A 25,868-nucleotide genomic window follows, 5' to 3' on the forward strand; every position below is an offset into this window, starting at 1 on the left:
AATTGTACGCCTGATCTTGTTTTAACTTTAGTAAGTGGTATTCATCAAGAAAACTATTAATTTCTTTTAGATTTTCTTTTGGACTATTCATTGGAACAATCCTGACATGGTCCAACTTCCCAATAAAGTATGCGGGGGTGTATTTCTTTATATGGTAGCCGCTTCATGCATTGGATAGAAAAATAAGAAACTAAGACTGTGCAATCTGAGATGGAGTGTTACTGGTGAGAAATCATTGGGTGTCTACTTTCTTCTATGTGTGGAACCACATATTTGCCTTTTGATTAGTGTCTACCACAGGAATATGGAGATACTATGAAAACAATTAAAAGACTAGATAATACACTGCCTTCCCTGAGACTAGCACATATGCGATAAAATTGACAGCAATCTGTCAAGGTGATTTTTGTGACTGACCAACACTATGTATCAGAAGCCATGAAAATGAGGCTGTCAAGTGGGAACTTGCTCTTTGAAGGTAACAACTGTGAGAAAGGAAATGAAGCTCTTTCTGAGAGACCACGGCTCCCTTGAAATTTATCTCTTCTTCTATATTTTTGTTTTATTTTTGAATACAATCCCTTTCTCTTTTGATATCTAGCTATACATAATCAACTTTTTGAATAAGATTCTAATATTCTGGAAACACTCAAACCAGACAGCAACAACTGGTCCCAGAGAAAGTAGGGTAAAAATGATGGAAATGGTATTTGCAGCTAATCTTCAATACAGAAAAAGAAAAAAGTCAATAACTCAGCATATAGATAGAAGCCTTAATTGTGGCTCAGTAGAGGAAACCATGATTAGCAGGGAGTATCATGGATACTGATGGATACTGGGAACATGAGTTAGTTTTCTTCTAACACTCAGGAATTGAGAGGCTACCAATGCTCTAGCAGATGGCACTCTACCCATACACATATGGCAACATGGAGTAGAGAAAGGGGTGTGTGGCAAATCACATGAAGTTGAGAAGGAATAGTGGTGTGGAAATGGGAGAGCTATTGAAGCAGAGGTAATGAAAGATAGGCTTAATCAAAATACATTGTGTACATGGATGACATTCTCAAACAATAAGTAGGGTGAAACTGCACAAGGAATGTAGTGTCCTATATATTCTACTGTTCTCTTACAATTCTCTTTGAATTGAAACAGTCCCTCCAATAAAGGAGGCTCATGAGACTGAGGAAGCAAACACAATTGACATGACTGGGAAAACTGAAACTTCAAAGATTCACGAGTGCCTTCCCAAGGATGAAGAACCAGTAAACAACTGCTAGGTCAGAAGGCTGTCTGACCAGGTGCACTGCTAGGAGGAGTCATTCAGACCTGTTGAGATGATTTCAAGTCATGCAGAGATCTCTAGAGTGGAAACTTCCATGGTTTATCAATTCCCTGTCTGTGGTGAGTACACACATGTGTGTCTCCTAGTAGAAAGTCTCACACATCTACGTGTACTGCAGAAGTTAACAAGTTGTCTTGTTCTGATTGTGAGATACATTGATGTTCAAATGTACTGATTATTATCTATGTGAAAAATTTTGAGTTTGTGGTTTAAGGGTCAATATAGCCTTTATTATTCTAATGACATTCATATATTTCTTACAATCCCATTCTGATTGAATACTTCTTTATTTTTATAAATTTTTATCAAGGCAACACATACATCTTGTTTTTAGAAGTCTTCTTCCCTCAATTTCCCATATCTCAGCAATAGGAAGACATGTTAGCCTTGTTATGTAGTGATTTTTATATTTTTGTGTATTGATATGAAATTGAATAAAAATACAAGTTGTTAATTGAAAAATGTTTATTCTAGACTTTCTTTTTTTGTTTTTTTCTTTTTTTGTTTTTTTTATTTTGCAACACCATTCGTTCCACATAATAGCCACAGATTCCCCTGCTCTCCCCCCCTGCCCCCTTCCCCTCCCCCCAGCCCACCCCCCATTCCCACCTCCTCCAGATCAAGGTCTCCCCTGAGCTCAGGAATCGACCTGATAGACTCAGTCCAGGCAGGTCCAGTCCCCTCCTCCCAGACTGAGCCAAGCGTCCCTGCATAAGTCCCAGGATTCAAACAGCCAACTCATGCAACGAGCCCAGGACCTGGCACCACCGCCCAGATGCCTCCCAAACAAATCAATCCAATCGACTGTCTCACCCATTCAGAGGGCCTGATCCAGTTGGGGGCCCCTCAGCCTTTGGTTCATAGATCCTGTGCTTCCATTCATTTGGTTATTTGTCCCTGTGCTTTATCCAACCTTGGCTTCAACAATTCTCGCTCATATAAACCCTCGTCTTTCTCACTAATTAGACTCCCAGTGCTCCACCAGGGGCCCAGCCATGGATGTCTGCATCCAGCTTCCTCAGTCCTTGGATGGGGTTTATGGAACAACTATCAGGGTGTTTGGCCATCCCATCACCAGGGTAGATCAGTCCTGGCTGTCTCTTGACCATTGCCAGCAGTCTATTGTGGGCATATCTTTGTGGATCTCCGTGGGCTTCCCTAGCTCTCTGCTTCCTCCCCTTCTCTTGTGGTCTTCATTTACCATGGTCTCCTATTTCTTGTTCTCCCTCTCTTTTCTTGATCCAGCTTGGATCTCCCGCTATCTTTCCCTCTACCGTCGCCCTTCATTGCTCCCACTCATGTCCAGGCTGTTCATGTAGATCTCAGCCATTTCTCCATGTCTTTCTTGGGGTCCCGTTTTCCAGGTAGCCTCACTGGTGATGTGAGTAGCAGTCCAGTCATCCTTGTTCCACATGTAGCATCTTCCTATGAGTGAGTACATACCATATTTGTCTTTCTGAGTCTGGGTTACCTCACTCAGGATGATTTTTTCTAGATCCATCCATTTGCCTGCAAACCTCATGATGTCATTGTTTTTCTCTGCTGAGTAGTATTCCATTGTGTATATGTGCCACAATTTATTTATCCATTCTTCAGTTGAAGGGCATCTAGGGTGTTTCCAGGTTTTGGCTATTGCAAACAATGCTGATATGAACATAGCTGAGCAAGTGCTCTTGTGGTATGATTGAGCATTTCTTGGGTATATGCCCAGGAGTGGTATAGCTGGATCTTGGGGGAGACTGATTCCCAATTTTCAAAGAAAGCGCCAGAGATCACTTCCTAAATAGAACACCAGTAGCACAGACACTGAGACAAACAATCAATCAATGGGACCTCTTGAAACTGAGAAGCTTTTGTAGAGCAAAGGATACGGTCAACAAGGCAAAGCGACAGCCTACAGAATGGGAAAAGATCTTCACCAACCCCACATGTGACAGAGGACTGATATCCAGAATATATAAGGAACTCAAGAAATTAGACATCAAAATGCCCAACAGTCCAATTGAGAAATGGGCTTTAGAACTAAACAGAGAATTCTCAACAGAGGAAATTCAAATGGCTGAAAGACATTTAAGGAATTGCTCAACATCCCTAATCATCAGGGAAATGCAAATCAAAACAACTCTGAGATACCACCTTACACCTGTCAGAATGGCTAAGATCAAAAACACTGAAGACACTTTATGCTGGAGAGGATGTGGAACTAGGGGATCTCTTCTCCACTGCTGGTGGAAATGCAAGCTTATTCTAGACTTTCAATTGCTGACAATTAAGGCTAACTGTTTCAAAATTCCTAAATCATTAAAAGCAAAGTGACAATTTTATTTCATTAAATCTTTATATAGTATCTGTTTAAGGAAATACATTTGCTTAAATATTTATTTCATGTGCTTAGTATGAAATATATTGTGCTTAGTATGAAATACATTAATACAATCATATAAACTCACAATAATACAAAATTTATGTGAATATTTGACTCATTGAACTGCAGTTTTAATTTTCCCATAAATTATGCTATAAGAACAAGCTCTTTAAATACATTTATTTACTTCTTCACAAAATTTGTGGGTATATTTCTTTGAGGACCATATTGAAGAGGACTGGAGATGGCAGATAGTTCTGTGTTGATCATAATTAAATTGGAATTATTTCTAGAAATTTTTTTATTAATTTAAAATGATTTTGGCTATGAGATTGCATGTATAGCCTTTACTATGCCAACAAATGTTTGATGATCTTTTATTCTATAACTTCTATCATGAATATATGATGGATTTTGTCAATGGCTCTTTATGCATTTATTGAAATAATCATAGGAATTTTTTGCTTTTAGGTCTATTTATGTGATTTATTACATTCATTGATTTGGGAATGTTGAAGCATTCCTGCATCTTCAAGATAAAGAAAGAGGCTTGGCCCAACTAAGCAAAAGAATAAAAGAGATCACTCAAATTAGTAAAGTCATTAATGGACAGGAAAGCATCACAAAATGTGCCATGGCAATTCAATATATTGTAAGGAAATGTTTGAATAAACTATATTCCATCCATTAGGATGAAAATATATAAAAGAAACTGATAAATTTCTAGGTGCATGCAATTGACTAAAGTTAAACTAAGAAGAGATTGACAATTTAACACAACCAAAAACAATGAGGAAATTCAAGCAGCAATAAAAGCCTTCCAGCTTAAAAACAAGTTCAGGACAAGATAGGTTCACAGAAGAATTCTTCCAGACTTACACTGAAGATCTACAGTTAAATAATTTTTAAATCACACACACACACACACACACACACACACACACACACACACACACACAGAAGGAGCATTTCTAAACACCTTTATTACTCTACTACTAAAACAGGGTAACAACATAATAAAAACAGCAAAGAAAACTTCAAGCCAATAGCATGATAAATAGACTATCAAAAATCTTCAATAAAATACATGCAAACTGAATATCAGCTTATATCAAAAAGATTATTCACAATGCACAAAAATTTAACTTAAATAAAAAAGTAGATTAATCTAATATACTCTTGACCATTATTTCATTTCAGTGTCTGAGGGAAATAAGAAAAATCCTAAGCCATGCAAATCCCTCTAGAATGGTCTTATATATAGACCTAAGCCATGTAAGTCCCTCTAGAATGGTCTTATACAGGTACATTAGGATAGGGTGGGTAACATATTGCATTATAGTTCATAGGACCATGCTAAAAAGAAAAGGGAAAATGAGAACTCTCCAAACTCATCAATTTCAAGAATTTGTATTTTATTACTTCTCACCTCATCAATAGTTAGTACACCAAGGATACACTGTATAATACTATGTGTATATGATAAATATTTCAGCTGTGAGATAACTATATTTATTTATGAGGTAAATGTGATATTTCACACATGGAAACATTGTATATTGATGGAATCACGGTAATCAGCCAATTTATACCTGAAACTTTTTACTTCTTTGGGAACAATACATTCAATATTATCTCTTTTGAGATATATGAGTCATTATGTTTAATTATATTTATTCAATTGCAGCAGAGCATACCGGAAACTATTTTGGTGAACACAAATAGTACTCCAGTAAGTGGTGTAGGGTAACATCTTGTAAATACTTCCACTTTATTCTATTTCAATTTGGTACAGTAGGAGGATTGATAAATCCCATAATTTGTCTATTTTTATGTAATTGACTAACACAGCAAGGACTGTATTAATTTACACTTCATCTAACTGTGTATAATATTTCTCCATACTTCCAGTCACAAAAGCAATTGATTTTAAAACAACGATTCTACCTGGAGTAAAGTAGTACTTTACTGTGCTTAATTTTGATGTTCTTAAAACGTTTCATGACTTTGGGATTGCTCTATTGTCCTACACAGTAGACACTGGAACCATTTGAGTATTGGTCACATGGGCACAATTCAAACTTCAATATGTTGCAAATATTCAATTTACATAAACTTTCAATAATGAAAAGAACGAAAACAAAACACATAAGAAAAGCAATTAATCATGTTAATTTTGTAGAAGCAAGTCAATATACCATACTTAGTATCATTTTACAGTAATATTATACACTCATAAGGTATAATGTGTCATATTATGTTAGGATAGTAATTGTTGAATTTCTGTTATTGATATCATTGACTGTAATGTTATGAATTAAACATGTGAATAATTGTACTAGTGTGTAATAGTGAACATACTATTTAATCTTAACCTGTAATGAGTAACCAGAAAGGTATGACATGTATGTGGGAAATATTACATTTCCAATAAACAACACTACTCTGACATTCTCCAGGGGAACTGAAATATGAGTAGAGAGGAAATGATCAAGTTTTTGTGGAAGAGAATGTCCCAAAGACTCTTGTCATGGCCCCCAGGACCTCCTTATTCCTCAGACTGTAGATGATGGGGTTGAGCATGGGGGTGAGGATAGTGTAGAAGACAGCCAGAATCTTATCTTCTGTCGGGGAACGGAGACTCCTAAGACGAAGGTAAGTGTAGACAAAAGGTGCATAGTAAAATGTCACCACAGTTAAGTGAGTTGAACATGTGGTGAAGGCCTTTTTCTTTCCCTCTTTTGAGCGCATATGGAAGACAGCAAAAAGGACCCGTCCATAGGAAACTGCAATGCCAAGGAAAGGAAATAAAAGAAAAAGGCATGTGCTCACAAATACCATGTAGTCATAAACCCAGGTGTCCATACAGGCCAGAGGCACCATGGCAGGGATATCACAGAAGAAATGATTAACCAACCTAGAATGGCAGTAAGGAAGGTGAAGGAGATAGACTGTGTGTGATAAGGAGTTAATGGAGCCCAAGGTCCAGGATCCTATGATCATCTTCAGACACTTCATTTTGCTCATGCGAATAGGATAATGAAGGGGGTGGCAGATGGCCACAAAACGGTCATAGGCCATGGAGGCCAGGAGCAAGCCCTCAGAACCTGCCATGGTCAGAAAGAAAAAAGATTGCACTCCACAGCCCAGTAAGGTAATGCTTTTCTGACCAGAGAGGAAGTTGAATGCCATTTTGGGAACAGTGGAAGAAATATACATCATGTCCATGAGAGAGAGCTGACTGAGGAGAATGTACATGGGAGTGTGGAGCCTGGGATCCACACGAATGAGGTGGATCATTGTTGAGTTGCCAAGCAAGGCCACAGAGAATATGAAGATGATGAGCAGCAAAAGCAGAAGGCCTGTTTGGTTTTGTGGAAACAATCCTAACAAAATGAAATCACTTGAGCTCTGATTCCATTTCTCCATGAAAATGTATTGTTCTCTCTTTCTTCAAAAGAGAAATGAAAGTAAACCGTACTTATCATGTAAAGTAGAACAGAAGAATAAAGAGAAGCTGGTCTGTCATGAATGCTTGCACTGAATTGTTCTTCCTCCAGCACCGTCCTTCTGCTGAACTTATTTTGAAATCTGAGCTGAATGTTTCTTGTCTTGCCTCTGGCCAAGATCTCAGTCCAGAGACACCTGTATGGTCATTTTAAAACCAAGGGTGGCAACATGAGTAAGATAGCTCACACATTTCCTCCTAGGTAACTCCATGCAAGACCATTACTCAAGATCATCAAGCCACCTTACAAAACTAAGAAAGCCTCTATCTTCTGCATCACTTACTTCCTGGCCCTGTTCCCATAACTGACCACACTGCACACAGATCCCAGAGATCTCCTTGTGCTCTGCCTCTCACATTCTCTAATGAATCTTTGCCTTTCCTGAAAATAACATCCACTCCCAATTCACTGTTCTGGAACTAACAGGATTTCTGTGTGCTCAGATCCACACTAATCATAAGATGCTACTTCCACAAAGGATGCATTGGTTTATGTAAATTTTAAAGATATCAATTGAATACACACTTACAATAAAAGTGTTTATACAAAAAATAAATATAATAAATGATACACATTGCCTAATATGCCTAATATGTGTTTTTGTTATATTTTACAATTGAAAATATTATACCCAGTAGTATAAATATTTATATGCACTGTTTTCCCCTCTTCCGATGCAGCTCATAACTTTATACTCCACTGAGAGGAGTGAGAAGCCCTTAAAAATATGTCCATGGGAAAAGAAAATGTGTAGGCATGCATTCTTAACTCTGCATGCCCATATTTTTCAATCATTATATTTTCATTGATTTAATTCTTTGTATTTGTGTGGGGTGTGGGTGCATGCATATAAAGTCAATGATTCCTTGTATTCTTTTAAAAATCATGGTAGACAAAGGGTAAGAGATAGCTGGGCTGGGACTTGCCTTGAGCCACCAGGTGCAGGCACCATGTAAGCAAGTCGGTGAGAAGTTCCTTACTCAAAGTAATCAGCAAGGAACAGGGTCAGGAAAGAAAGTAAACAAGGACAAAAAAACCGTGATGAGTGGTTGGGCAGGGAAGATGTGAGGGCAATTGTATATGAAGAAGAGGAGCTGAAATCTGATCTAGATAAGAAGGGAGAACGGGGGAGCACTGTGTTCTTAGGTACATTTCTACACCTCAGATGGAATGCTCATGTTCAGAAAGAAGCTGCTGTCAGGACTATGCAGAGAAGATTACTTAGAGGGAATAAGAATATCTGATAACTTACCTGGATTTGAAAACAGAACTACACATTCCCCCTTACCCCCACGAAAAAATCACTGACACCTGCTCATTGAGGATAGTGGGTTGCCTACCTGGACACAGGCTCTTGTTTGATGATTCATTGATGTCTACTCCCTGGCACAGCACTTACATCAGGCTCTCAACCTGTGTGTCTGTTGAAATGAATAAAACATTATCCTTAGAGATGATAGGTTATTCTGATCATACTGACAAAACTGACATTATGTTTAAAGTCCAGTCTTCAGCATCATGCTTTATGAATAAAGAAGAATGTCTTAAGGACACTTTCGTTTACATCCTTGAACACTGGTTTGGTCATAAAGAAAGGAATATTCCAGCCATCCTCTCAGGAGTGTTCTAGCAGCCATCTTTGGACACAGTCTGCACTAAACTTACAGTTCATGTTTGATTTCTATAAAAGAGATATACAGAGGTGTGCTCTTAGATCACGTCTCAGTAATTCATGAACACACTTTGAAGACAGTTACTGTAGTAATTATTTATTTCCAATGTTTGGACATGGTCATCTTGGCAGTTAATATTGGGAAATAGCTATATTTAGGGGTGTGGATACCTGGACCTTAAGGAATAAGATCTAAGACATTGATCTAAAGAGAGCTAAAGATTTTTATATTGATGACCTGATAATTGCAATAGGCTTCTGTGTATGTATACATGGTTTTTCCAGAAAGGGTTTCTTTGTGTAGCCTTGGCTACCCTGGAACTTGCACAGTAGACCAGGCTGGCCTCGAACTCGGAGATCCACCTACCTCTGCCTCCCAAGTGCTGTGATTAAAGACATGCACCACCACCTTGCTGAGTACAGGCTTCATTTAACAAAGAGTCACTGAAAGAATTGTATTATTGGTTACATTTTAATTTTAAAAACTTCCAATGGCTTCAAGGCAGATGTAATGTTAGTGTGTCCCGTGAGCATTCCAAAAGACACAAAAAAAAAGAGATGTTTAAAGCCCTGTTGTAAAAGTTCTATTGCATAGACATGCTACATATACAGAATGCTAGATTAATTTTGCCAAAGTTACAGATATGTAAATACAAAAGGGACACACAGTTAGCAAAAAAAATCTATAAAACACAAGACCAGGCAGATAACTGAACATTGACATCTCTGCCTAGTCTGAAAACAATTCTATGGGACTCTTGAGAACATGAACCTCAATGAGCTGTCTGCATTCAGCATGTATTAGGTCCTCCAGAAATGTCCATGTCTTTCCACACAAATGTCCTCCATTCCACATCTTAGCTTTTGAGAAACCTCAACACCAGAAAAAATGCAGCCTTTTATTTATGGTCACAACCTTCAAAAACAACCCGTTGTAGAATTCAAACATGTTTGCAATTTTTTCCTCTTGCATTTTAAGCTTGTTTTTGCTTTTCTAATTTGTTATGAAAATCCTATGAAAGGCTTCCTCAGTACAAGAAAACCATACCTCCAGAGTCTCCCCTAGTTAACCTAACCCAGACCAACTCTGCTCCATAATGTCTTCTGGACTCAGTTTATACAAGGATCTTATACTTGTGTTTGTGCTGGTGAAAAAAGGTACCTTTATAGTACAGCCATTCCCTGTAGACACTTTCTGGGTCACGAGAAGTCTTCAGCTTCCCCACTTTGTTCAAGTCCCCTGCCAGGTACACCACAAGATCATTTCCTTGTGCAGCAGCCTCAATTGAAGTCTGAAAATCTGCTTTTTACACAAGAGTTCCTTCTTCCACCAAAATATCAAAAAGAAACTTTCAAGAATTATCTACTACTATTTCATCTTACACATGATGACACCAAGAGAACATCATTAACTCTCATGAAATATTTATGTGTTTACTGCTCATATAAAACATCATTCTTACTAATTAAATGAAACATAGAGATATTTCGGATTTATTTCCCACAGATTATATTGATGAAAGACAGAATGGTAAATGCTGTATTTTATATGCACAGTCTTGGTTCACCAAGTCTTAGATGTTCCTCCTTTTCCTATAATTGATCCCTCATGTCTAAATCTACAGAGACCAAGCCTTGGCCAATTCTCCTGACTTGGCTGCTCTGAGGTAGCTCAGTTCTGAACTTAGAGAAATAAATGCATGATGATCACAACTCCTGCAATCACAGGATGTCTAAAGATAGACTAAGGAGGGTGACTGTATTATTTCAGAATGTGACTTAAGAGATGTAAAGGATACTGGGCTATATTATATTATTATAGTCCCCATTTTAAGTGTTGGGCCCAAAGGGGTACAAATTGATATATTGAACATTGATATAGACAGAAACTGTACTTTAGTCACAGGTTGATGCAGAGGTCTTGTTGTAAAGTGGATCTTCAGACTCAGGGTCATCCAGGATGACAGATCTGCCACTGATTAGAAAAAGAAGTTGATTAAATTTCAAAAGAAATTAAAGATTGTGGCCTAATATTTAAGTTTTTTACAATCTGAAGGATGTTTCAGGTACAAGAAGGAAGGATGTATGCTACTTGCATGTAAAGTGTCTACATAGAGGCAGAAATGAGGAGACTTCTAATCTTACTGTGCTAATCAATCCACAGTAAGAAGATTAATGAACATTTGTGGTACTTAAGATATATACATGTGCCCTGAATCTCATTGTACAAATAGGTGAGAGTTTGTTATTGAATGGCATTGTACTCAACAAATACTAGTGATGGGTGTGATGTGGAGCAAACTTTTACAAATAGTTCTGCTCCTTTAATATTACTAGTGGAAAAGTTATAATTGCATATGAATGTTTATTATTATCCTTTATGGATAACTGCTAGGTCTATCCATTGCATTGCCTAGAAAGTCGCATAGACCACTCACTCACTCATGGTCTTACAGTACTTTCATGGTCCATATGTATCACTGAACTATGACTGGAAAAATGGCCAAACCATGATGACAGACCTCACCTAAGAATAATAGGAATACAGAAGGAGGAGAATCCCAGCTCAAAGGCCTATGAAATATATTCAACAAAATCATAGAAAACAAGTTTCCTGACAGAAAAGGACATAGCTATAAAGGTACAAGAAGCTTACAGAACACCAAACAGATTGGATGAGAAAAGAAGTTCCCATGACAGATAATAAACAAAACACTAAACATATAGAATAAAGAAAGAATTTTTAAAGTGACAAGGGAAAAAGTCCAAGTAACATATAAAGATAGACCTATTAGAGTTACATCAAATTCTCAATGGAGACTGTAAAGATCAGAAGGGCCTGGACAGAAACCTTTTGGGTTACTTCCTGAAGGGAGTAGAGTTTGGTTGTATAAAGAACAAGTAGAATATTTCCTTATAATTTCCTTGATTTATTGCCAAGTGATGGAAAAATCATTTTTCAGACCCTTGCTATTGATATGATTTGTTTATGAAATTCTGAGGCCTCCAGAACATTTCCTATCAATAGTTGATCAATTTCAACATTATCTTGTGCTAGAGAGCCTGCAGACCTGTATGGGATCAGATGTTTGTTATATATGAAAGATGATTCCTATTCCTAATTATTTGTTGTAACTGAATAATGAAGTTAATTCTGACTCATCAGGAATAAATTCAGCAGTTTTAATGTGTAAAACAGCTCTGCAAACCGAGAGTCAGTAACTTTGTTAAGAATTTTGGAGATCAGCCCTCTGTCTGATGTGGGGAGGGTGAAGATCTTCTCCCATTCTGTGGGCTGCTGTTTTGTCTTACTGACCGTGTCCTTAACCTTAAAGGAGCTTTGAGATTTGCTGGTGTGAGATTATCTACTGCCTGTGTTCTCATGGGTACTTCTTACTTCCTTGGGTTGGAGTTATCCTCTAGAGCTTTCTGTAGGGCTGGATTTGTGGATAGGTATTGTTTAAATCTGGTTTTGTCATGGAATATCTTGTTTTATCTGTCTATGGTTACTGAAAGTTTGGCTGAGTATAGTAGTCTGAGCAAGCATCTGTTGTCTCTTAGTGTCTGCAGAGTATCTGTCCAGGACCTTCTGGCTTTCAGGGTTTCCAATGAGAAGTTGAGTGTAGTTCTGATAAATCTGTCTTTATATGTTGCTTTGTCTTTTTCCTTTGCAGCTCTTAATAATCTTTCTTTATTCTGTTTGTTTAGTGTTTTGATTATTATGTGGAAAAAGACATTTTGGGGAGGGGGTCCAGTCTATTTGATGTTCTGTAAGCTTCTTGTATCTTCATAGCCATGTCCTTCTTTAGGTTGGGAATGTTTTCTTCTACAATTTTGTTGAATATATTTTCTGTGCCTTTGAATAGGAATTCTTCTCCTTCTTCTATCCCTATTATTCTTAGGTTTGGTCTTTTCATGGTGACCCCGATTTCATGAATGTTTTGTGTTTCCCATCATATCTTCAGTGCCTGAGATTCTCTCTTCCATCTCTTGTATTCTGTTGGTTATGCTTGCATCTATAATTCCTGTTCATTTACCCAGATTTTTCATTTCCAGAATTCCCTCAGTTTATGTCTTCTTTATTGTCTCTATTTCAATTTTCAACTTTTGTAATGTTTCCTTCACCTATTTGATTTTTTTTCTTGGCTTCCTTGGCTTTATTTAAGGGATTTATTGATTTCTTCCAATTTTTTGTTTGTCTTTTCCTCGATTTCTTTGAGAGAATTTTTCATTTTCTCATTAAGGGCCTCTATCATCTTCATAAAGTTTTTTTTTGTTTGTTTGTTTTTCGAGATAGGGTTTCTCTGTGTAGTTTTGGTGCCTGTTGTGGATTTTGCTCTATAGAGTAGGCTGGCCTCAAACTCACAGAGATCTGCCTGGCTCTGCCTCCTGAGTGCTGGGATTAAAGGTGTGTGCCACCACTGCTCAGCCACAAAGTTATTTTTGAGATTGTTTCTTCTGCTTCATCTGCATTGGGATGTTCAGGTTTTGCTGTTGTAGAATCACTAGTCCCTGTTGGTACCATATTGCCCTTTCTGTTGTTGAATGTATTCCTTTTTTTTTAGTTTTTATTCACAAATAGTATTTATTAGTCAATGTCTCCTATTTTCCATTATCTTTAAAAGAAAATGTTTTCAATTAGAAAAAAAACAATATTTTCTTGTTTTAATATTTCAGGTAATCTTATTTCAGCATCAATGAGACAGCTCTGTTAGAAATGTCTGTGTTGTACAAGGCTGTGACCTCATCTGGTCTGCTATATGAATATGGACAAAAGTAGACCCCACAAAGTTGTCTTCTATTCTTCACACTTCTGTAGTGGCCTAAGAACCCATAATCACATATCATACATACACACACACACACACACACACACACACACACACACACACCAGATTTTTAAAGTAAATGTCACTGTTATTATATTATCTGGTACCTCTGATTCTAGGGACCAAGAGTGTTATTTTGTCACCAGTTTCAGAGTCAGGGCATGTTTCCTTGGTTCATTTCTCTGGCTCATGTCCAAAACATAACATAAGTTGTGTTTCTTTTCCTGGTTCTGGGCCCTAGGGACAGGATTCTATTATCCTGTTTTGTGGTTGATTAGTTTCACAAGTCAGTTGGCCAGGGGCAGAGATGGCACTGATTTGATCCAAAGTGTGTTTTTTTTTTAAAACTGGCCTTATCTGTGCCATCTTTCCCTAATTCTGGGCCCCAGGGTTACTGTGGGTTTCTTTACCCAGCCCCCTTTCCCTACACTTTTGACAAAACAACAATCAATGAAAGTACATCATCTACCCTTAGACCAAGCTTCTTGCTAACTATGCTTATACCTTAAATTAACCTATTTCTATTAATCTATAAGGGGCCACATGGCTTGTGACTTACCATTATCTTAATATGTTACTTCTCACAGGGGCTGACAGTGCCTCTCTGCCTCAGCCTCCACTTCCCAGAATTCTCTTGGCTTGTTCAGCCTATACTTCCTGCTGGGCTATTGGCAAATCAGCATTTTATTTATACAGAGTGATATTCACAGCAGAGATAAATTACACACTAAAAGATTTATGGTTATATGGTTGCTCTGTGTTGTGAGTAGGCATTAACACATTGACTATATTCATAGGGTTACTCTCCAGTATGTGTTCTTTAATATACTTGAAGATTACTGGGCTGTGAAATGGCTTTACCAAACTGTTTACATTCATAGGGTTTTTCTCAATCATGTTTTCTTTCATGAAATTGAAGACCATTGTGATGACAAAGTCTTTAATACATTGATTACAGTTTTATGGTTTCACTCCAGTATGTGTTCTTTTATGCCATTGAAGATGAAAGGGTTGAGCAAAGGCTTTAACACACTGATTACATTCATAGGGTTTTTTCTCCAGTATGTGTTCTTTTATGTCCATGAAGATGACTGGGCTGTGCAAAGGCTTTACCGCATTGATTACATTCATAGGGTTTCTCTCCAGTATGTGTTCTTTTATGTACTTGAAGCTGACTGGGCCATGCAAAGTGTTTACCGCACTGAATACATTCATAAGGTTTCTCTCCAGTATGTGTTCTTTTATGTGCTTGAAGATGACGGGGCCATGCAAAGGCTTTACCGCACTGAATACATTCATAAGGTTTCTCTCCAGGATGTGATCTTTTATGTACTTGAAGATCACTTTGCCATGCAAAGGCTTTACCACAATGATTACATTCATAGGGTTTCTCTCCAGTATGTGTCCTTTCATGCAATTGAAGGGCACTGTTATGAGCAAAGGCTTTACCACACTGATTACATTCATAAGATTTTTTTCCAGTATGTGTTCTTTCATGTCCTTGATGATGACTGTGCTGTGCAAAGGTTTTACCCCCCTGATTATATTCATAGGGTTTCTCCCCTGTTTGTGTTCTTCTATTCAATTGAAGAACTTTCCAATAAGCAAAGGTTTTGCCACACTGATTACATCTATAAGGTTTTTTAACCCTGTGTGTTGTTCCATGCCTTTGAAGATGATTGTGTTGTGCAAAGGTTTTACTACATTGATTATATTCATAGGATTTCTCTCCAGTTTGTGTTTTTTCATGCCTTTGAGCATGACTATGACATACAAAGGCTTTACGACACCCCATATATTCACAGGATTTCTCTGTTTTTGGTATGAGGTCTTTCATGCCTTCCATGTTTTAGAGAATTTTGACAATGTTCTTCAACTTCAAGATCTTCCCAATTGTAACCTATAGCTGTGAGGTTCATATAGGTCTCCACCATCACATCTTTGTAGAGATTCCTCTGTGAAGGATCCATCAATGCCCATTCTTCCTGAGTGATGTCGACATGCACATCATTATAGGTCACTGCATTCATAGCATGGTTTTCCAGCTCTCCCATGTTCCCTGTTCAGCTCCCTGCAGCAGAACTCACAGTACAGCACACAAAACCACTGGTACCAGCTTTTCTTCAAGCCTGTTGAATGTATTCTTACACTGCCATTTACCCATCTGGGCTTGGGATAATTATCGGAACAGGTATTGATTCTTGTGATGACTTTGTTGGATGGGTCTTTCATTCCTTTACTGTATGTTTTCTTTATTGTCTTTTGGCCTAATTGACCAAGGGTTATAGTCATTGGCTGGTTGTCAGTTCGAGTCAGGTTTTCTCAGCTGAGGTTTGTGAGGGTTTGGGTACCTAGATCTAGTGTCCAATGCTTCTGACATGTGGGCTTTACTTGTGCCTGTGGGCTCTATTCTTCCAACTGGTATGTGTGGCTAGGCCTAGGGTCTAGTGACTGGGGTAGTGGCTTGGAGATCAGTCACTGATCTCTTCCTTCAAATGGTACAGAAGTGTACCCCTTTTGCCTCTAAGAACTCCTGGTTTTGTGGGGGAGAGTTAGCCAGGGAGATAATGGTGGGTTTGTTGGGTTTGGGTGGCAGACTGGATCTTGTAGGTTATAGGGTCTACTGAGTGGTGGTCTTGGTGGAGCTACCTGCCTGCAACACTCTTACCTGCTGGTCTGCTGATGGGCCTGAGATGCAAGAGCGAAGGGAATGGGATATATTTTGGGGCTTACAGCCTAGGGCTTGGGGCAGTTTATCTGGGAGACCAGTCATATACTTCCTCCTCCAAATGATGCAGATGTACTTGTATCTCTAGTGGCTGATGACTTTGCAGGGGCTGGCTGGCCAGTGGAAGGATGATGGGTTCAGTGGGCGCGGGTGGCAGAGTGGGACTTGTTGGTTACAAGGTCCAATGGGTGGCAGCAGTGGTGGCGTGGCCTGCCTAAAGGACTCTTAACTGCTAGCTGGATATTTCATCTTGTTTTAATGATGAAAGTACAGATACAATGTATTGTCCCTGATACAATGAAGAAGATAATTTTTCTGAATAATTTAAGAGGACTTTGTTGTAGTACAAATTTGAAATCTGGTAGAATTTCAAGGTAAATCTATTTTGACCTATTTGGGTTTTTTTTTGTTGTAGTTGTTTTGTTTATTTGTTTTGTTTGCTTGTTTGTTTTTGAGGGGTTTTTTTGGCAGGAGGCATCTGATTACTGTTTCAATCTCTTTATTAGCTATGTATGCATCTGTTTGGGCTGTTGAATCCTTCTTAGTTTATGTTTGATAGATAAGCTGGATCTCAACATTCATGCATTTCATTTAGATTTTCCAACTTAATAGAGTTTAGGCCAAGGATCTGTCAATCATCTTTGTTGTCTTAAAGACTCATTGATTCTTTGTACTGTTTTCTAGATCATTCATTTCTGATCTGATTTTGATTATTTCTTGCCAGTGTTGTGGGATGTTCTGTATGTTAAATGTGTTGCTCTGATTGGTTAATAAATAAAACACTGACTGGCCAGTGGCCAGGCAGGAAGTATAGGTGGGACAAGGAAAGAGGAGAATTCTGGGAAGTGGAAGGCTGAGGCAGAGAGATGCTGCCAGCTGCCACCATGAAAAGCAAGATGTAAGATATTGGTAAGCCACGAGCCATGTGGCAACTTATAAACTAATAGATATGGGTTAATTTAAAATATAAGAACTAGATAATAAGAAGCCTGCTATGGCCATACAGTTTGTAAGCAATATAAGTCTCTGTGTGTTTACTCGGTTGGGTCTAAGTGGCTGTGGGACTGGCAGCTAAGAGAGATTTGTCCTGACCATGGGCCAGGCAGGACTGGAAAAAACTCCAGCAACATGCCATTACTGAGTTTCAGCTTAATTTGTTCTTTCTCTGGTTTGAGTTGCATCATTACTCATTTATTTTTAGTCTTTCTGAATTTAAAATGAAAGCACTTAGAGCTATAATTTCCCTTATAAGACTATTTCTAATCTGGTCCAGAGGTTTTGTTGTGTTGTGATTTCCTTTTCACTTAGGTGTAGATTTATGTATATCTTTACTTCTGACCCTTTCATCACTCAGTAATGGGTTGTTTAGTCTTGAGTCTGAGTGATTATTAAAGAATTGTTTGTCAATTTTAAGGTTTTTTTGTTTTTGTTTTTTATTTATTATTATTATTATTATTATTTATTTTACAATACTATTCAGTTCCACATAATAGCCACAGATTCCCCCGCTCTCCCCCCCCCCCGCTGCCCCCTCCCCCTCCCCCCAGCACACCCCCCACTCTCACCTCCTCCAGATCAAGGTCTCCCCTGAGGACCGGGATTGACCCGACAGACTCAGTCCAGGCAGGTCCAGTCCCCTCCTCCCAGATTGAGCCAAGCGTCCCTGCACAAGTCCCAGGTTTCAAACAGCCAACTCATGCAACGAGCCCAGGACCCAGCACCACTGCCTAGATGCCTCCCAAACAGACCAAGTCAATCAACTGTCTCACCCAATCAGAGAGCCCGATCCAGTGAAAGACAAATATGGTATGTACTCACTCATAGGAAGATGCTAGATGTGGAACAAGGATGACTGGACTGCTACTCACATCACCAGTGAAACTACCTGGAAAACGGGACCCCAAGAAAGACAAGTAGAAATGGATGAGATCCACATGAACAGCCTGGACATGAGTGGGAGCAGTGAGGGGCGAGGTTTGAGGGAGAGAGGGCGGGAGATCCTGGCTGGATCAAGAGGGGAGGGGGAGAACAGAGAATAGGAGACCATGGTAAATGAAGACCACATGAGAAAAGGAAGAAGCAAAGAGCTAAAGAGGCCCACCAAAACCTACGGGGATGTCCCCACAAAAGACTGCTGGCAGTGGTCGAGAGATGGCCGGGACTGACCTACTCTGGTGATGGGATGGCCAAACACCCTAATGGTTGTGCCATGGACCCCATCCAAGGACTGAGGAATCTGGATGCAGACATTCACGGCTAGGCCCCGGGTGGAGCGCTGGGAGTCTAATTGGTGAGAGGGAAGAGGGTTTATATGAGCGAGAATTGTTGAAACCAGGGTTGGATAAAGCACAGGGACAGAAAACCAAATGAATGGAAACACATGAACTATGAACCAAAGGCTGAGGGGCCCCCAACTGGATTGGGCCCTCTGAATGGTTGAGACAGTTGATTGACTTAAGTTTTATCACATCTTGATCATATGTAACACGTGGAGTTAATTCAGTTTTTAGTAATTTGTTATGATTTATTTTGTTTGTTTTCAAGGATGTGGTCTATTTTAGTGAAGCTTCCATGCATATATTCTTTGATGTTTGGGTGAATGTTCTGTGGATATCTCTTAAGTCTGTTTTATGTATAATGTCATTTAATTCTTATGTTTCTCTGTTTTTCATCCAGAGGACCTGTCCATTAAAGAAAGTGGAGTATTGAAATCACTTAATATTATTGAGCTGGTGTTAATCTGTGTCTTTATTTCCAGTAGTGTATCTTTTTATAAAATTGTGTACACCAAAATTGGGTTTATATATGGTTTAAGATTGTAATGTCCTCTTAATCATTCCATTTGCTAGAACAGAGTGATCTTCTTTATCTCTTACGTCCAGTTTCAGTTAGGCACCTATTTTGTCAGATGTGTGGGTATGAATGCCCACCTGTTTCCTTGTTCCATTTGTCAAGAATACTTCTATGCATTTTTCGACTCTAAGGCACTGCCTGCCTTTAACGTTAAGATGAGTTGCTTGTATGAAACACAAAGATGGCTTTTGTTTCCTGATCCATGTGTCTAGCCTATGTCTGTTCATTGAATCCATAGTTAGGACCAATAATATTAAAAATTAGTATTGAAAACTATGTTGATTACCATCATTATATTGCTGTATTTCTTCTTAGTTATGCATTGCATTTCAGTTATTATACCTTCATTTATTTTCTTCCTAAAGTATCTCAGTTATGTTTATTGCTGTCTCTATTCTATACCATTGCTTCCAGTATTCTCCATGGGTCTAGTTTGGTGAATATGAATTCTTTTAGCCTGTTTTATTATGCAAAGTTTTCTTTCTTTCATAACAATGGCAGATAGTTTTGCTGCTACAGTAGTCCAAGATGGCATCTGTGGTCTCTTAGCATGTGGAGTACATTGTGGACCCTTCTAGTATTTAAGTCATCATTAAGAAAGATGTAATTCTGATGGATTTTCTTTATATGTGACTTATTTTTTTTCTTTTACAGCTTTTGATATTCTTTCTTTATTTTTTATACTTAGGATTTTAACTTTAGCATGCCATGGGGAGTTTCTTTATGGCCTTGTCTATTTGGTGTTTTGTGTGTATCTTGTATCTGTATAGATATGTGTTTCCTTCAGTTGGAAAACTTTTCTTCTACAATCTTGCTGAGGACCTGGTCTTTATAATTGACCTGGGATTCTTTTCACTCAGCTAACCCTGTATTTAAAAGATTTGTTCTTTTCATGGTGTCCCACAATTCCTGAATGTTTTTTCCTGTGTTTTTTAATTTTTCATATTCTGTGTTTCTATGGTCTAATGATGATACTTTATCTATAAGACCTGACCTACTTAATGTGTTCTACTTATATGGATTTTCCCCCATGACATTTTCAACTAGTTTGTTGATTATTTCAATTCCAACTGCAATTCAGCTTAAGATTTATATATCAACCTTGAATTCTGTGTTGTCCTCATCATTTAATTAAGCTTTAGTATTTTATTTTCTTAGGCAACATGGGCGTTTATGACTATTCTAAGGTCATCAATATGTTTGTTTTGGTCTTTAAAAACCTTGAAACGTTTGATGCTTTTTATGATTGGTATTTAAAAACTGTACTGTGTTCAATCAGACAATTCTCACTGGAGAGCATTAATATAAGTTTTGTGGGTTTATGGGGAAGCTTACTATTTGGAATTTTATATTGTTTGTCTTTTGGTGATAAGTCCCACCATATGTATACTTTTTATTGTGTGTCTGATATGGAGCAAGAATACAGATTCTGGACAAGACTAGATGTTGTGGAAGTATGATCTCTTAGTGTCTGCATAATGTCTGTCCAGGACCTTCTGGCTTTGACAGTCTCCATTGATATTTGGCCGGGTATTATTCTGTTGAGTCTGCCTTTATATGTTACTTGGCCTTTTTCCTTTGCAGTCCTTCATATTCTTTTTTTATTCTGTATGTTCAATGGTTTGATTATTATGTGGCAAGGGACCTTTTTTTGGAGGATCCAGTCTATTTGGTTTTCTGTAAGCTTCTAGTAGCTTCATAGGCATTTCCTACTTCAAGTTGGGAAAGTTTTCTTCTATGTTATTATTGAATATATTTTCTATGCCTTTTCACTGGTATGTAGCTGGAGTAATCACCAGACCTGCCCTGGCCCGCAGCCACTCAGATGCAAATAAACACACAGACACTTATAAACTGTATGACCATGGAACGCTTCTTGCTAGCTAGATCTTCCATCTTAAATTAACCCATTTCTATTAATCTATAAGTTGCCATGTGGCTCGTGGCTTACTGGCATCTGTACATCTTGCTTCTCATGACAGCAACTGGCAGCATCTTCTGACTCAGCCTTCCACCCCCACCCCCAAGAATTCTCCTCTCTCCTTATCCTGCCTATACTATACTTTCTGCCTGGCTATTGGCCAATCAGTGTTTTATTTATAAATCAATCAGAGCAACATATTCACAGCATCCCAAGCACTTGCCCTTTTCTTTTATTCAAAAGGGAAAGTTTTAACTTTAACATAGTAAAATCACAAATAACAGAACAATTATCAAGCAAGAATTACAGTTACAATATCTAGTCTATTTATAATATCTAGTCTATTTGTATTTGGCAAAATTAAAGAAGATATTTTATCTATCCTATATTTGTGAGTCTAATGTTTTATATCTAACTTATCTTTCATCATGACTAAGGAAATGTTAACTATCTATTCTTCACTACATCAAAGACCTCAGAAGGATATAATATTACCTGAGAAATGGAAGAAGGATGCAAGCAACTTTCAGGAGTCTTGTGAGAGTAGACAGAGACAGCTGGCAGCCTGGACAGTCATCCAAAGTTCCTCTGTAAAGCTGGGGCATCTGTCTTCAGCCCACAGGCCTAGAGTCTCTCAGTCACTTCTCTCTGTGTTCTGTAGAATGTCTGGCAGTTTCCTCTGCAAAGCAGGAACCTGAAGGACCATTTTGCCAAGCAAAGTTCAGTGGTCACCTTCCTATGGTTCCTATATGTCCAATTGATTCATTTTTTTAAGTAGTCCAGGCAAGAACAGTTTCTTGCCCAAATGGCTATTTTTGTCAAGAAGAAGATAAACTCCATACAGAGTGTCTTCGGTGCCCATCCTCCTTTCTGAAGTAAATCAGTGATGCCAGGAGCAAACATGTCAAACTGTCCAGAAAGTTTAAATTTTTAAAGCATTTTAAATGCCATATTCTATAGGTCTTTGAAGTGTTTGAAGATCATCTACCTAATTGAATTATATCTGTGTATACCTAGAAAACTTAACATGACTATAAGTTTGACTATCATAGGAGACTAATTATTAATCTGGTACTTTTTAATTATCCATTACAATCCAAATGAGTTACATAAACATAATACTTTAAACAAGAGTAGAAATATATATACAGTATAACAAAATTAAGTTTAAACTTGTATCAATAAATTAAAATCTATACCAATGTAAAACATTTTAAACAAGTTGCTCTTTAAAAGCAGGTTCAACAGTCTACCCTTTTATCCTATCATATCTATATCCTATATTTTATATCATATCCCCCTTTCTTCTTTTAGAAAGATATTGACTATGACCAATAACACTTTGTAACCAACAACCTAAACAAAGACAAACATCCATAATCTAACTTTTGGGAATGTGGTTGTAGTTTTCTAGGTTACTTCCTGCTGGGTGAGGGCACTGTATTTTTATGGTGACATAAAGAAAATTTTAGGATTATGGAGTAGTCCATGAGGCTGTGTTGTCTGAGCCAGTTGCCTTGATACTGTTCTGGATGTAGGATCATCTGGGCCATGGGGTCATCAGAGACCTTTCAGGGGGTTTTGGCTGGTTAAACCTGATGTATTTTAATCTGGAACAAATTCATAGCCTCTTGCTTTCTGTGGAAACAAAAACAGAGCCTCCTTTCCAAAGCAACATATCCTTAAATCCAAAATTTGGAAATCAAGATACCTTTAAAATACACATATTGGTTAAACTGAGCAATCTTTACAATCAAATGTCTTTCTGCAGTTAAAAATCCCAAAGACAACACAATCCAGATTTTTTGTGTGATATCCATCTTTACATAGCTTATTTTTTATATTACTTTTACTTTCTCTTTAAAGACTTTATTTTTTAAAACTATTTCTTTACATAACTGTATATATTTTTTTTGTTTCTCTTGCAAGCCTACATAAATTTTTACACATATTGCAAATTATTCCATCTGAATCTGTCTTATTGTGAACCTCTTGCTTTAAACTGCAGCATTACTAAGCCTGAACAGCAGGAGTGGCTGCTGGTCCCATCCACCTCAGCTTTCGAACGTGGCAGAACTATGTTTACTGCCAGCTTCAGAGGAACCATGCTCACCACAGACTCTAAGAAGCAGTGGTTCTATGCTTCAATCAAAGCAGCGTGTAGCTCAGAAATTTTTTTTTTTTTTAGCAGCAAAACCTATATCCACCGTGCATCATGTTGTGCAGCTTACAGAAACCTCTGTGTAACTCGGCGGGAATGTACCATGCTGTAGGTCAAGCTCACATGTTGTGAACCCACCGTGGAGTGCCTCAAGCCCCCATGTTGCTGTGTCTCACCACTTGCATGGAACCTGTGTTTAGCTGCATTTAGAATTGTTTATTAAGTATTCACAGGTTTGGGGTGGAAACTCGAGCCATTGGGTGCCATTTGTAGCTGGAGTTATCTCCAGTCACACCTGGACTCGCAGCCACTTAGACCCAAATAAACACACAGACACTTATATTACTTATAAACTGTATGGCCATGGAAGGCTTCTTGCTAGCTAGATTTTACATCTTAAATTAACCCATTTCTATTATTCTATAAGTTGCCACATGGCTCGTGGCTTACTGGTATCTGTACATCTTGCCTCTCATGGCAGTGACTGCAGTGTCTCCTGACTCAGCCTTCCACCCCCCACCCCAGAACTCTCTCCTTATCCCACCTACACTATACTTCCTGCCTGGCTACTGGCCAATCAGCATTTTATTTATAAATCAGTCAAAGCAACATATTCACATGCACTGGTATTCTTCTCCTTCTTCCATCCCTATTATTCTTAGGTTTGATCTTTTCATGGCGTCCCAGATTTCCTGGATGTTTTGTGTTATGACTCTGTTGGCTTTAATGTTTTCTTTGACCAATGAATCTATTTCTGCTATCATATTTTCCATGCCAAAGAATCTCTCTCCCATCTCTTGCATTCTGTTGGTTATGCTTACATCTGTAGTTCCTGTTTGTTTAGTCAGGTTTATCATTTCCAGCAATCTTCTTGTGTCTCCTATATTACCTCTATTTTAATTTTCAAGTCTTGAAATGTTTCCTTCACCTGTTTGATTGCTTTTTCTTGGTTTTCTTGACTTTCTTGAAGGGATTTATTGATTTTGTCTAATTTTTTTTATGTCTTTTCCTTAATTTCTTTAAGAAATTTTTTTATTTCCTCTTTAAAGGTTTCTATAATCATCGTAAAGTCATTTTTAAGGTTGTTTTCTTCTGCTACTTCTACGTGGGGCTGTTCAGGTCTCACTGTAGTAGAACTACTAGGTTCTGGTGGAGATTTATTACTCTTTATGATGTTGAATATATTCATGCACTAAGATCTACCTATCTCTTTCTCCAATCAGTGCAAATGGTGTCTGTGTCTCAGGGAGCAGCTCTTGGTCTAATTGGCACTGGCAGTGTTTGTGTGTCAGGGAGCTGCTGGGGTCTCTTGGTTCAGTTGGAGCTGGTGGGGTCTATATTCAGGGAGTAGCTGAGGTCTTGGAGGATGGGTGGATTTGGGAGATGGAGTGGGGGCTTGTAGATTACAGGGTCTGATGGGGGTGGGAGTGGTCAGGTCCACCTGCAGTAGTCTTGCCTGTTGGCCTGCAACTGGTGCTGTAATAGGTGGGAGTATGGGGTCATAGGTTGTGCCCCTGGGCCTATGGCCTAGTGCCTGGGGTGACTGCCTATGAGAACAGTGATTCATCTCTTGGTCCAATTGGAGCTGGTGGAGTCTATGTCTCAGGGAGCTGCTGCAGTCTTAGGGAATGGGTGGGTTTGTAGGATGGAGTGGGGTTTGTAGATAATAGGGTCCAATAAAGCAGGGGCAGGCCTGCCTGCAGGAGTCTTGCCTATTGGCCTTAAACCTGGGCTGCAATCGGTGGAGGTATGGGGGCACAGGTTATGCCCCTGAACCTAGGGCCTAGAGGCTGGGATGACTGGCTAGGAGAACAGTGACTCACCTCTTGGTCCAATCAGAGGTGGTGGAGTCTGTGTCTCAGGGAGAAGCTGTGGTCTTAGAGAATGGGTAAGTTTGCAGGAAAGAGTGGGGCTTGTAGATTACAGGGTCCAATGTGGGGTGGGGGTGGGGCCTGCCTGCAGGAGTCCTGCCTGCTGGCCTGCACCTGGGGCTGTGATGGGTGGGGGTATGAGAGCACAGGTTGTGCCCCTGGGCCTAAGGCCTAGTAGAGGCAGGGTGACGAGCTACCAGAAGAGTAACTCACCCACAAAATGGGAAAATATCTTCACCAACCCCACATCTGACAGAGTGCTGATCTCCAAAATATATAAAGAACTCAAGAAACTAGACAGAAAAATACCAAACAATCCAATTAAAAATTAGGCTACAGATCTAAACAGAGAATTCTCAACAGAAGATTTCAAATGGCTGAAAGACATTTATACAATTACTCAGTATCCCTTGTCATCAGGGAAATGCAAATAAAAACAACTCTGAGATATCATCTTACACCTGTTACAATGTCTAAGATCAAAAACATTGATGACAATTTATGTTGAAGAGAATGTGGAGCAAGGAGAACACTCCTCCACTGCTGGTGGGAGTGCAAACTTGTACAGACCCTTTGCAAATCAATATGGCAGTTTCTCAGAACACTGGGAATCA

General features: G+C 38.6%; 1 protein-coding gene and 1 pseudogene across 1 annotated transcript; both read right to left on the reverse strand.

The window, feature by feature from the left end:
* Positions 1-6,200: 6,200 nt before the first annotated feature.
* LOC102917548 (olfactory receptor 2L13-like) lies at positions 6,201-7,139 on the reverse strand. Its single transcript, XM_006998505.4, has one exon. It carries the CDS (start codon positions 7,137-7,139, stop codon positions 6,201-6,203), a length of 939 nt encoding a protein of 312 aa, XP_006998567.2.
* An 8,245-nt stretch (positions 7,140-15,384) lies between these two features.
* On the reverse strand, positions 15,385-15,844 carry LOC102917246 (zinc finger protein 431 pseudogene; annotated as a pseudogene).
* Positions 15,845-25,868: the final 10,024 nt, after the last annotated feature.

This window comes from Peromyscus maniculatus, chromosome 12, assembly GCF_049852395.1.
Source record: "Peromyscus maniculatus bairdii isolate BWxNUB_F1_BW_parent chromosome 12, HU_Pman_BW_mat_3.1, whole genome shotgun sequence".
NCBI classification, from domain to species: Eukaryota; Metazoa; Chordata; class Mammalia; order Rodentia; family Cricetidae; genus Peromyscus; species Peromyscus maniculatus.